The sequence below is a fragment of the Schistocerca gregaria genome, chromosome 1 (assembly GCF_023897955.1).
Source record: "Schistocerca gregaria isolate iqSchGreg1 chromosome 1, iqSchGreg1.2, whole genome shotgun sequence".
NCBI classification, from domain to species: domain Eukaryota; kingdom Metazoa; phylum Arthropoda; class Insecta; order Orthoptera; family Acrididae; genus Schistocerca; species Schistocerca gregaria.
The window spans coordinates 206,655,108-206,669,144 of NC_064920.1; the positions used below are offsets into that span (position 1 = coordinate 206,655,108).

General features: G+C 35.9%; 1 protein-coding gene across 2 annotated transcripts in view; it reads right to left on the reverse strand.

Annotated features, from left to right (window-relative positions):
- The window catches only part of LOC126336962 (lysosomal alpha-mannosidase-like), a 132,324-nt gene that overhangs the window by 23,837 nt on the left and 94,450 nt on the right, over positions 1 to 14,037 (reverse strand). Inside the window, exons 7-12 of one of the 2 annotated variants that reach the window (XM_050001177.1) lie at positions 11,142 to 11,275; positions 10,451 to 10,670; positions 10,126 to 10,325; positions 2,109 to 2,317; positions 1,788 to 1,999; positions 1,392 to 1,608 (exon numbers count right to left, since the gene is read on the reverse strand). In XM_050001177.1, the coding sequence (XP_049857134.1) occupies positions 1,392 to 1,608; positions 1,788 to 1,999; positions 2,109 to 2,317; positions 10,126 to 10,325; positions 10,451 to 10,670; positions 11,142 to 11,275 (1,192 nt within the window). The remainder of the gene's footprint in view (positions 1 to 1,391; positions 1,609 to 1,787; positions 2,000 to 2,108; positions 2,318 to 10,125; positions 10,326 to 10,450; positions 10,671 to 11,141; positions 11,276 to 14,037) is intronic. The other variant, XM_050001168.1, reaches the window with a different exon arrangement.

Here is a 14,037-nt window from a genome sequence, read left to right on the forward strand (position 1 = left end):
TTTGATATCTTCACCATGAACTTTTACTCTCTTTCCAAATTTCTTTTCAAGTTTCCTTCATGGCTTGCTCAGTGTGCTGATTGATTAACATGGGAGATAGCTACAATCCTGTCTCATTCACCTATGAACTTCTTCAAGCTATCGACTCCTTTCACACTCTTTGATTCTTAGAACTGCAGTTGGACTTCTGTAGAAGTTGTGAATAGGCTTTTGCCATCTGTTTTTTATTTGTGATGATTTTAGAACCCAAAAGATGTATTCTAGTCAAGTGCCAATAGTTATTTCTAGCTTTCAAAGGTGAACATTTTAGGTTAGGCCTGAATGTCGAATTTATTCGTATCAACTGAAAATACAACTTACTTTAACCAGTCATATTTATTATTCTTCCCACGATGAGTCTCTGAGGATTACAGCTTACTCGCCTCATGTACTTACATCAATTACTTAGTCATGGGCAATTTGCTGTGTATGAATTTTAGATAAGTTTTAACACTGTCTTCTAGTAAGCAAAGGCTGATTTTCAATTCATATTTACATCACAAATGATTTCTATAAACTGAGCTAAGCAAGTTTTGATAGTACTGCTATTGCTTTCTGTTACACATCTCTCTTCATCACAGAAATATACCCTTCCATCATATACTTGGATCACAGTAAAAAGAGAATTGTTAAAAACAACATATTCCCTAGTTACTGTAGCTCCATCTTGTTCCATTATGATAACTTCATCTTGATCATGGCAGATATGGCCACGACTCCTATATCAACTCCCCAAGAAATCATGACAGCTGCATAGATGGCAATAATATCGATGTCCAGCATTCAATTTTAATTACTTGGTTTGTACTATAATAATAATAACAAAATCATCACATTTTATAAAAATAAAAAGGGATAATTGTTGCACCATAACTTTTGTGTCCTTTTACAATGGAGAGAAAAAAAATTGATTATGATCTGCATCACATAATATGTGAAAAAATAATATGTAAGATACTACATACAGTATGTTAAATCTGCTCCATCATCAGGCCAACACTTATAACAATTTATTTTCATAGATTTATTTAAAGGAAATGACTGTATACCTAAGACCAGAATTTTTTTAGATGTTATGCATGAACATCAATGGGTGAATCATACTGTAGTAATGCTATTTAAGACAACATTGTGTTTCTTGAAGGCAGGCTGCCTGCTTATGCTGTTATCACTGGCCCATTGTATGTTTGTACATGTAAATTTGATGATATACTGTGTGTGTGTGTGTGTGTGTGTGTGTGTGTGTGTGTGTGTGTGTGTGTGTGTGTGTGTGTACGCGCGCGCGCGCGCATGCGTGCGTGCGTATGCATGTAGGACATAACTACTTTCATTATAAATGAATGCTTCTTTACCTTTGATAATTTTCTGTTTTACAGATGAACTTGCAAGCACTGCTTCAGAGCCATTAGGTCTAAAAATATATGCACCTGAAGATCTGTTCTCAAATACTTCATTATTTCCAAGGAACCCTTTGTAGTAGTAGAAATCCTGCTTAACTTTTATCTCATGTCCTTGGCTCACAATACTTTTTATTTTCCCAGTAACATCATCAAACTTTAGACTAAATTTCTACAAAAGAACACTTGCATTAATTAATTATAAAGTTAATGCTTAAATGGAAAATCAGTAAATTAATTGGACAAGTCTATATTTTTGTAAGATATTCCGGAAATTAATTTCAAGCATAAAAAAGGAGCAAGAGTTTAGGATCTACAGTTGATAAACAGCGATTTTAATATAGAGCTTACCTTATGACCTATTTCATGTGCTTCATCAAGTTTTTCACTTGTATGTTCTTTCTGTTGCTCTTTATTCAGTTTCGTAATGTAATAGGCTCGGAACCCTAATGGTGGCAAGTCTGTGGCTTTGAATATCAGGTCATTTTTAGCGTCACTCATTCTACCAGGTGCGGTCAGGACTGGCTCAGGTATCGGGACCAGCTGAGTAATTTGTTCCTTTCCTTTTTGAACAAACATAAAAATGAGATAAACATATGTTCATTATTCTTTGGCGTAATAACATACAGAATATCAATTCCATATAACAATTTGCTGCACAAATATGCATACCATTTGGGTCTTTTACGCTGTATGAAGTTGAAGTCACTGGAAGTCTCACATAGTGAGATGTAGGATAGCTCAACGGATTGTATACAAAAACAACAAAAGAATTATTCACTTCTGATACCTGGCATTCACTCACATTGAGCTTCAAACATGGCTTGATTGGTATTTCTGAAAGTTCATCTTTCACCACTGATGACTTTGGTATAATTTTCCTGTAAACAGATTTTATTAATTATCCATCACAATCCATAACTATGGAAACCAATGTGAAAAAAAGGGTAATGGAAAGATCACTAATAATCTCAAAATAACAACTGTTCAGCAATTACTTTGAACATGTGCTATCAGATTATAAACTTTTAATGTTTTCAGCTAACAGCTTTATTTCAATGCACCTATTGCATAGTTGCCATTAACATATGTATATGAAAGATGTAACTGCTGTTTTACATCTTTAGATGTGCAAAAATACTGCCTTCTGCCCTTTCTTTTTCCACAATTATCAGATATATTCTTCACCATTTACATTTTTTATGCTAATTGTGACCTCAACAATCTACATGGCATTCTCCATCTGTTATCTTCCATAGTAACTTTTGTTCAGTACAACTCACACATTCAGGAAATGAAAAAGTCAGTCACTTCTTAAACAAAAAGTCTGTTTTCCTATCTGTTTTCGCTCTCTATGGGCTCTACAACTTGATTTCTCATCCTGTACCTTCTACTAAGTAATCATCTCTTCTTTTCCACTGTTCCCACAATCCATGATTTACTCCCACTCAGTGCTGTGCTCCAGATGCATATTGAAAACTTTCTTCTTCAAATTAAGACCTAAGTTTGATGCTAGTTGACATCATTTAGTGAAAAATGTTCTCTTTGTCTGTGATAGTCCACTTTTTATTATACTCCATGATTTGTATGTAACATGTGATTTTGCTTCTGTGATAGCAAAATCCCTTCACTTCGTATACTGCATGGATTACAAATTTTTACGTTTACGTTTGTCACTTATCTCATTTCTGCTACAACTCGTTGTTCTTATCTTTCATTGGTTTCCTCTGAATCCAAATTCTTTGCTCATTAGCCTCTGCATTCCATTCAACAGGTCAAGTAAATTTTCCTCACCTTCATTAAGCATAGTGTTGTCACTGATAGTCTTATTGTTGATACCTTTTCACCTGAAGTTCCAGTTTCATTCCAGAATCTCTTTTCTATTTCTGTCATTACATCTTCAATGTACAGGTTTAAATGTAGGGGAGAGTGATAGCACCTCTCTCAATATTTTTTTTAATTTTTTTTTTATTTTTTTTTTTTTTTTTTACCTGAACTTTTCTCTCTTGTGATCTATTCTGTAGCTGAATGGTTAGTGTTGCTTGATGTAGGGTGGTTCGGAAGAGGATCAACTCAGCCTCAATGAGTCCAAAGGAGGAGCTGTTCGAATAAAGAAACAGAGGCAAGATTCATCTACTGGCAATAATAGCTGGAGGGATTGGTGATATCATAGATGGTTTCTCTTACTGCCTTTTAGGCAGCAGCCAGCCAGTCAGAGCAGGCCTAAGACCTAATCCATGAGTGCTATTTAAAATTACTCTTCTCTCTTGGTCTTCGATTCTACTTGCTCCCTCCTACTTATTTTACATATTTTACTCATATATTATCTGTCTTTCCTGGCAGCTTATTTTTGTGTTTCTGAGATTTTTAAACTTTTGCACCATTTTGCATTGCTGGAATTTTTTAAATTGGCGAATCCCATGAAAGGGTTTTTATTTTTCTAAGTCTATTCCCAGTAGCAAGCTCTCCACTAGAAAGCACAATGCCAGAACCTCTTCTCTTGTGCCTTCACTTCTCATAATGTCACACTGATTGTCATCTAACATCGCCTAAATTTTCTATTCCATCACCCTGTAAATTATTCTTGTCAGCAGCTTAGTTGCACGAGGAGTTAAATATTTATCTGCCTTGGAATCACTGAGATTGTGTGGACAATATTCTTCCAAAATTCTGATGTTATATCTCCAGTCTCAGATTCTAAACACTAGCTCGAATAATTGTTTAGTTGCTCTTCCCAAAATGATTTTAGAAATTCCAAGGCAATGTTATCAATTCCTTTTGCTTTGTTTCATCATAAGTCTTCCAAAGCTCTGTTAAACAATCTCTACAACTAGGTCACCTATGTCTTTCACACTGACACTTTTCTTCTATTATATCAGCAAATAGTTTCTCCCCCTTATAGAGACAATGTAGTATTTCCACTTATTTTCTCTCTCTTCTGCACTTAAAAGTGGAGCTATTTTTTGATCTTGAAATGTTGACAGCTTTGCTTTTTATTATGCACTATGTTATTTTGACCTTTCTATATGCTTCATGTCTCCTTTGAATGGCTGTTTCCTTTTTCCTTTATTCACATTTTTTCTGTAGCCAATTCAATTCAGCTTCTTTGCAGTTCCTGTTGATTTTAATCCTAAGTGACTTGTATTGCTGTATAACTTCCCTATTTTCCTGTTCATGTCTTTATTTCTTTCTTATGTTGCCAAATTATTTTTTTTTCTTTTGTTATCCAATGTTTCTTTTCACAGTTCCCTTCCTTGTATCAACTCCTGTGAATGGCATTTTTAAGGATCTCCATTTGTCTTAACTGAACTGCTAAGTGTAGTATTGATCATCACAATACTTAGAGCCTAAGAAGACTTGAAATACCCAACATCATTGCTTAATATTTCAGTATTACACTTCTTTACACATTGCTTCTTTCTGATGATTTTATTAAATTTTAAATTATTCTTCAGCATTACTAAATTGTAGGACGAGTCTATTCTGCACCTGGGCATGCCTTACAATCCAGCATGTAATTTCAGAATCTCTCTCTCATCATGAAGTAATCGAGGTCTTTTTCCTGGTATATCTCCTCCTCTTGTGATTTCTGATCAATACATTTGTTATTACTAGTGAAAATTAATTTCAGTACTCAAAAGAGTCTTTCACCCCTCTCATCTCTACTACTGAGTCCATATTCTTCAGTAACTCTGTCTTTATTAGGTTTCCCTATCATACCACCCATGGGTATTAGAGTAGAGTTATCCATTCAACACACTCCTGCACTTTCTCTACCCCTCTATCTTCTGCCTTTGACACTGGCATATATACCTGAACTATTGTAGTTGTCATTGGTTCATTATCAATTCTGAGACAGTAATTCAATCCCTGTACTTTTCATAGTAACTCACTCTTTGTTCTGCTTTCCTACTCATAACTACACCATTATGTCCATTTCTGTTGTCACTGATAAACTATATAAATATGTCTGATTATAGAGTCTTATTTTCTTTCCTATTATTTTTAGATTAGAGCTTTCCATTTCTCTTTTCATATTTTGTAGCTTCCCTACCCCACTGAGACTTTTACACTGAGTGCTTCAACACAAGGAATGTTACCCTTTTATTGGTTTTACAATCATTGTCTCATAGTCATCTATCCCTTGGCTTCACTAAGTACTTTCTTTACTCACCAAAAATTTGCTTTAACTTCCTGAAATCAAGAAATTTCTACAATATAACCCAGAATTCTCTTCTCCATTTATGATCACTGAACTTGAGACAGCCCTTAGCCACACAAAATGTAGAAAAGCTATAGGTACAGATGGGCTACACCCTGAATTTTTTGTGTACAGTGGTCCTACAAAGTGAAAGCAGCTAGTTACCCTTGTTAATGAAATGCTTTGGATAGGAACATCACCAGTAAGTGATAAAGTTATATAAACTGGGAGGAAGGAACAGCTGCAGAGCACTTTCACCCAATATTTTTACTTAGCTTCCCCTTGCAAATTAGTGAAAAGAATCTTCTCAGACCAAATAATAGGACAAACTAAATCTGTGCTACCACTTAAACCAGTTGGAATCAGGCCTCATAGAAGCTGCTGTGAGCAGGTACTCTGACTTCTCACATAAAAACTGCATTCCAGAGGAAACTCAAGACCAGGAAAGTTTTTGTTGAACTGTCAACAACTTATGGCATGGTGTAGTGCAAGGCTCTAACACTGAAATTTCTGAAACCAGTACCTCGGAAGACTGTACGTAACCTCTTAAGCAATCTGAGCAGTCAATGGTTTCAAGTGTGCTAAGGTAAAGAAGGAGAGTGAATGATGTGTACTCGGTGACAGCTTGGCTCAAGGATATGTTCTTGCTCTGGTGTAATTCAGCCTCTACAAAACAGTTCTGTCAAACTTGACCAGCAAGAAATTTCAGTATGTAGTTTACCTTGCAATTTGATACTGGAGGGAAGATTTTTCCGAATGTGAAAAACACCTAACAAACAGCCTCATTAAATTTTATGACTTATCTTAAGACATGGGAACTTAGACCTAATGTTCCTGAAATGGAAGTACTGTCTGCCCATGATAACATGACGACTGTGGTACTGCTGCCAGAAGAGGAGAAAATCAGTGCCATTTTAAAGATATTCATTTGTCTCTGTGTGCTACCAACATCAAGCTGTCCCTGAAGTCAAAAGTATTATGAAAGGCTTGTGTCCACTACCAAGTAATTTCTGTAAGCACATGCTGCAAGTACTTGTTGCAAAAGTGCCATTACTCTTAAAAATCAGAGCGATCTCCACTGTTGTTAAATTATTATTAATGAATAAAAATTGTGAATAAGCACTAAAATAAAAAAAAAAACAGAAATGTTAAGAGGAGTACATATTGATGTTACCAAGAAATGTTATTCAGTTAACTAAAATCAGAGGTCTTCACTCATATTAAAGACTTTGAGGGCATCATATGTAAATTTCAAACATATCTTGTATTTTGTATAATCAAATATTCAACAACAGGAAACAAAAATGTGGCACCATGTCTCACCAAGAGACTGCCTTTTAATTACTCTCACTTTTGCACACAGTATTAATGGCTTTTATCACAAATGTATGCATTTATCTTTATTGTAACTTTAAAAACCAGCAAAAATATAAAGACGTCTGTACGGCCACTTTGCTTTCCCTTCTGGTGGAACACATTGATCGATAAACTCATTTCATACTTGATTTTCTGATGGTGTCAATTATGTGTGTCTAGGGGTTCCTTTGATACCTTTGTTTTGGTCCATTTGTTTTTGTGCCATTCTTCTTTTCAACACTTTAACTGGTGTTAAAACCAGCAAAAATATAAAGACGTCTGTACGGCCACTTTGCTTTCCCTTCTGGTGGAACACATTGATTGATAAACTCATTTCATACTTGATTTTCTGATGGTGTCAATTATGTGTGTCTAGGGGTTCCTTTGATACCTTTGTTTTGGTCCATTTGTTTTTGTGCCATTCTTCTTTTCAACACGGATATTTTCACACCAGTACTGAACACACACAGCTTTTGTAAGTTTGAGAAAAACTTACACAAAATGAGATATTCAGCAAGTATTTGCAGCAAGATACAAGAAACTAGAACAAATCTTCAGCCTGCAGCAGGGTGTATGATGATTTGAAACTTCCTGACAAATTAGAACTGTGTGTCAGGCCTTGAGTCAAACATGAGAATCTGCTTTGACACACAGTTACAATTTGTCAGGAAGTTTCATGCAAGAAACTGCAATGTCTCCATAACGAAGGCTGAACTGCTATCCAAAATAAAGGAAAAAAACCAGCCATGAAATTGTACATCATGAACAAAATTTCTGAAAGTAGTGGCCACAAAGCAGACCATTTACCACCCTGCAACTGGCAGGGGCCACGTAAAATAGAGTTTCAGGCAGAATAATGTCACTGGTGACGTGTCAAAGGAAAGAGTGTAGAATTTTATTAATGTTGATTTTCTTTCAGTAACCCACATGACTTCCAAGGTTACTCCAGATATGTAGCAGCAGGAGTTAAGAGTATTAGGCACAACATGCAATAATTGAAATAGCCATCGATGAAGTTATCGTCAATTCCACACCCTCGAGCAATGATTACCATCATCTTGAATCAAACACAAATGACTGATCACTTTCAGGCACAGTTAATTACACTTTGTGAACATTACTAAATACTGTCCTGTGTTTAATAAATGCAATGTGCAAACATTAAAAAAATGTTTTTGAGTTTTGACTTTAGACTTGATGTGTCGTAAGCTCTGCATTCATCTACTTTCATTTTTCACTATTTGTGATAAATAAAGAATACATAAGTTGTAGGTAAAACTCTCAGGCTTGAATATGTCAACAAATTAAATGATTTCTGATCTGCGGAAAGTGCCACTTAAGCAGGCAATATTTCTACAAGTGCCACCCCTGATTTCATGTTAAGCACAGAAATCGGGTAGTGGTGCAGCACTGCTGCAAGCAGCCGGCACTGCCTTCCCCTCACTGATCCTCTCCCCTCTGCAACCCCAACGTGGGATATAGCTCGACAGCCACTGCAACAATTGCCAGCTTATTAAGGACAAACAATTTGTCTTTTCCACCTCTCTTTAACCATCTATAATCAGCAAAGATCAGTTCATGGTTTGGTCACCTTGACATAGTCAAGTACAATGGTAAGCTAAGATACCTTAGTGTCACATTAGACAGAATGTTGACATACATAAAAGCCTTTCCAACACAACTAAGAAAGTATAAACATGGGTGCACCTAGTGAGGAACAGGCAGATAGTATATGGGGAGCAAATATATTAGTTCTCTGTGGAGCTTCCCATGTGTTATTCTCTGCAGCAAAATACAGCAGATCAGTCTCACTACAAAGTGCTCACTAGACGAAAGCTGTCATTTATTTGACTGAAGCTATGAGAAAGTATTAGCAGCAGAGTCAGATTTACTCCTGCATCCTGACTACCAGTACTACTGAACATCTGCCGAGTTCACCTTCATTGAAAGGCAGCTATTTGAAAACTCTGTCATCAAGATGGAAAAACAGACTGAATCTCACTGTCTGTTAGACCATCTCAAAGACAGAAGACTAACATGAGGAGGAGTCCAAATGCTCTCCACTTGATTCAGCCTGGGTGCTAAATGGAAAACTGAGTGGAAGGTATGAAAAGCTGTTAAAAAGTTCCAGGCTTTCATCGTCTTATAGTGGTGTGGGTACAGCTCAATAGATTCAAGACTGAAGAAGTTATGTGCAAATACGCACAAGTGGGACTTTTGCACTGACAGTACATGTGACAAAGATTCAGGTAGTGAGCCACATTGCAAATGAGTGCCTGACAAATTTTCTTGGTGGTATCAAAAGCCTACATGAAACATTTGATGAAGTGCTCTACTGAATTGAGTCTTCCGACATTCATGTGTAGCACAAGCTGTTGAATGTTTATATTGTGTAAGTAGTTAAACACATCTGTATATTTTGCTTAAGAATGTAAAACAGTTTGTTGATCACTAAAACCCCTTGACCATCCCCACCCAAACTGGAAGACACTGTAATAGAAAAGGAATATTACACTGTTAAGGGTTACCTAATAAACTAAATCTGTAAGTAATGTTATATAAAACTAATAGTGTTATCAACACAAGTCAAAGTGTTGCTCCAAGTAAATATGTTATATTGAATGTCTTAATATTCTTGACTTGCCCTGCATTAGATGTCTACTCAATGTATGCAATGTAACCATAAAATAAAAATAAAAAGCAAAATAATCACTACTGAAAACATCAAAATTTTGTTCCTCCAATATGCCTGTCGGTAAAGTGTTCTACCCTCACCTATATGTCCTTTAACCTCTCTGTATTCAACTTTGACTTTTATACTTAAGTACAATATCTTACTTTAATTGCTTCCACATTTTCTCATACACATTCCCAGAGTACAGAGTGTAGTTAATATACTTCAAACATAACATATCCTTTGTCATTGGTTTCCAAAAATAAATTATACTATTTATAGGATTACCACAAATTCTACAATATTTATTGATGAGTACAGACATTTGACCTTAATTTCACCCAGAAAAAGATCATTGTTATGGAACATTACTAAAGACTGTACATTAATCACAACGTAAGTTATTTTACAAAGAATCCCCAACATAGAACAAGTGGCAATCATGTTTTCAAACTTACTTAAAAGCTGCCTCAATAGCTTCAAGGCATTCTGAAAAGCCATCTGACAATATCCGGGCATAATCCTTTGCTACATGCTCCTTCTCTGTACCTGTTATAGCATCATGGTGCTGCATGACACCCATTGCCTCTCTCATCCTGTTCAGATCTTTCCAGTCTTCTGGTCCCACACTAGCTAGGGCATAAAGTTGCTTGCAGACCTGTATACATTAAAGAAGTTTGTTCTAGATGAAACTCCACTTCAATTGCATTACAGTTTCTGGTTCTAAAAGATACAGGATGAAAAGGAGGAAGGAAACTAATACCCATTTAAATATTCACTCACCTGCAAAAAATTATTCCCTAATCGTTCAAACCTTTTCATGGTTGGCCTAGATGTAAAATAACCAGTCCAGTAGGAATGTGGATCACTTGCATAAGGGAAAAAGTCATCATTTTTCACAGGCCACATCAGATCTTGATCATTAAGAGCCTTTAAATAGCATGCAGGTGTTGAGTAGAACACATTTAATTTGGTTCCATTTGATTTGTTTGCATTGACATACCTATCAACAAAAATAAGGCCAAATGAAATAAATTGGAAACAAAGACTATTGTGCAGTCCATCAAATAATCATTCAAACTAAACAAAAAATATTGCATCTCCTTTCAATTAAGAACATAATTGCTGCAAAAATGTACAGGTATTTTGCCTTTTCCTACAAGAGCTATTTCTGCTATGCTGTTTCTTTGCATTCTCATTGTGCTGTACAGAAAGGTCTTATAAATAGTGCTAGAAGTGACTAGCTGTTGATGAAGAAAAGCATTTAATTCACTATAACGTCTTTCTCACAAAAACAAATCACAGCATCATTGTTACACTGCTAAGTCTCTAAAAGGAATAAATTCTTCTTATGAATTCTACAAATAAAATAATTCATGGATGACTATGGATACTATAAACTGAATGTATTCTGTGCATAGACTATGTCACTGCACTTCAAATTCAGGCTGGCATATAAAAGAGAACTCCTTACCAAATTAGTTTATCCAGATTCTTAAACCACATGTGAGCATCCTGATAGTGAAAATCATCTCCCATTGTGATTAATATGTTGTTGGAAGTGTAAAAGTCAGCTTGTTTTTCTGCATATTTAGTAAAAAGTTTCACCTGCAGATAAATACTTTTGCTTTACTTTATAGTTATGAAGCAACCAGCATCAGTTTCAATTACTGTTTGGAACACACACGCAATACTAAATAACATAGGATTCTCTGGTAAAGCACAATAATCTAAACACAATAGTTCTGCAGCTAATGATACCATAGTCTGACATAAGTCTCTGTTTATATATATATGGCTGTCTACTAACAAGTACACTAATTAAATATTGAGGCTGTAGTTTTAATAACTTTTAAATTTTTTATTTATTGTGAAAAAGATAAATGTAGGAATCAAGATGAAAAGAGCAAGATGTATGAGAGCTTGGGAGAAGGGCAGAGGCAGAGTCAGGAGATGAGTCTCAGAAGCACTAAAACAATCAATAGCGGAGAATCAGATTGCAGAAAATTATTGATGGGTTTGTAGGGAAACAAGTCACCTGCATCAATTTTTATATACAACTGGCATTCAGTTCCCATCACATGATATCTGGGCATTGTTAGTGATTTGGGTTTCAATGAGTTTAAGATCTTCCTCTGAAGCATGACGTGACACCACAGACCCAGCACTGTACATCTGGTAAAACAGGGTAGCAAGTGCAGATGTGATTACCAGCCACTGCCAGCTAACTTGGTGGAACTCTTGAAAAATCATCAAGGAAAAATGGGTGCTGCATACAATTCCAGGTAGTGACTTCACAATATAATTGGTATAACGAACTTACAGGAGGAGTGATACTCTTGTTACATAAGATTTCTTGGGTTGGTCAGACTAAAGAGCTCAATTTGTAAACATCTCACAATTTCTGTTATCTCTAATAAATATGATGTTCATGTTAACGGTGGGGAAGTTGAAATTTAATATCTTGTAGAATATTAAAAGTTTTTCAAATCAGTATAAGAAATAAGATAATTCAATAAAATATTTGTGCATGGTGTAGCTGATTTCAGAAATGGAAGAGTGCTTTTTAAGACTTCCATGCAATGAGCGAAGACCTCACAAGTTGTCAGAAAATTGTAGTCCAAAGAACTAAACTTGAAAGAAATCAGTGTGCGCAAGTGGTGGTGGGAACGTTTTGTAAACAAAAATGAGTGGCTGTTATACAAATGATACCTGTTGTGATAGTGCCACGACATTTAACAGTGCCGCCACGACAGTACGCGCAAACGGCGATAGAGGTGCTCCGCAAATCGGCTGAGCGCGGGAGCGCCACCTAGCTATGAACAGCGCCGGCCGCATGTCACAGCACGGCAGTGGAATACGAGAGACTGCGTTGTAATCATGTGATCAGCTATTGTTTCTAAGAGAGAGTGTTGAATATCCACGCAATTATTGTGATTAAAGGTTATAACAATACCAGTTCTTGCTTCTTGTATGTAAGTCAGCATGAACTGAGAAAGTGCCACATTTTGCCTTTTTCACACACACAATATTCTGTAAATCCTGCAGGTACAAAGCAGATTCTGCATTCCTGATTTCTTAACAGCATTCAAGATTTTATCACACTTTGGACTATTAACAAAAAGCATATGGAATGGGTTCTCAAATATGTGACTGCCCTGAAGGCATTTTGAATAATGTAATGCAATATGTTGTCCTTGGCTGTGAGTGCTCCTCAGAGACAAAGATAACACCAGATAAGTGTGATTAACTGTTCAGGTTCCTTATGTACTGAGATGGTCAATTAGTGTGGGCAATAATCTAAGACTATTTATCAATAAGAGCTCAGATACTGAGCATTACATCAGATGGGCAGGTGTGATAAAAGAGATTGACTGTGCTTCTTTTGTAGGAACCTAACATTCTTTTAAATTGAGTACAGTAGCAGCACAACCCTGGAACAAAACTGTAAGCACTGTTAAGAACAAATTTAGAGTTAATGCCTTATTACAGTAGCTCCATTCAAGAAGAACTGGAAAAGGAGACAGTTGAAGCCCTGTTAACCCCTATATTCATTTACAGTGATTTAGGGAAACCAAAGAGCATCCAAATCAAAATGCTCACATCAGGATTTGAAACATTTCCTCCCAAGTCCCAGTTGAGGTATTAATAATAACCAATGCGTCAACACACCAGTTTTCTGCTGCTGTCTAGTTTGCATTAACAAGCGTTACTATCACTGGCACTGCTTAACAGTTGCTGTGGACTTACTGCTGTCGTGATTCGTAACAAGGGACTAACTGCTTTAAAAGTGTAAGCATCTTTTCCAAATTTTTGGCTCTTGCAATCAGATACCTTTCATACTTAAATAATTCTTACAATTGACACACATAGCTGCCAACATTGAGAAGTTACTGTCAGTAATCACATGGCAAATATGAAAGTTGGGGTCTAAGAGTTCAACAACCCATTGACATCGAGGTCATTTAGAGATGGAACTGGAGCTCAGGTTGTGTCAAGGATGGGGACAGAAATCGGCCGTACCATTTCATTTGCCTGGAGTGATTCGGTTGGAAAATTTTAAAAATTAGTGTTGTGTGTTAGGACTTTAAACACTGTATTTCAGACACTTTCTAGCCCCAAATAATGAAGATCTTCCAGCAATTAAAACAATTGTAAATGAAATATAGCTAAAGCTAAAAATGGAAAAAAGCTAAAAATCAGTTTGATAAACAAATATGCTTTAGAAACATTTGTGATTTACAAACACTGCAAAATCAAAACATGCATATATCTCAAATTATTAATTAAAAGGAAAGTAAAACATGTGAACAAAATCCACTTACATAATGAGATGAGAGGCCTGTCTTCAGTGTTTTATAACAAAATAT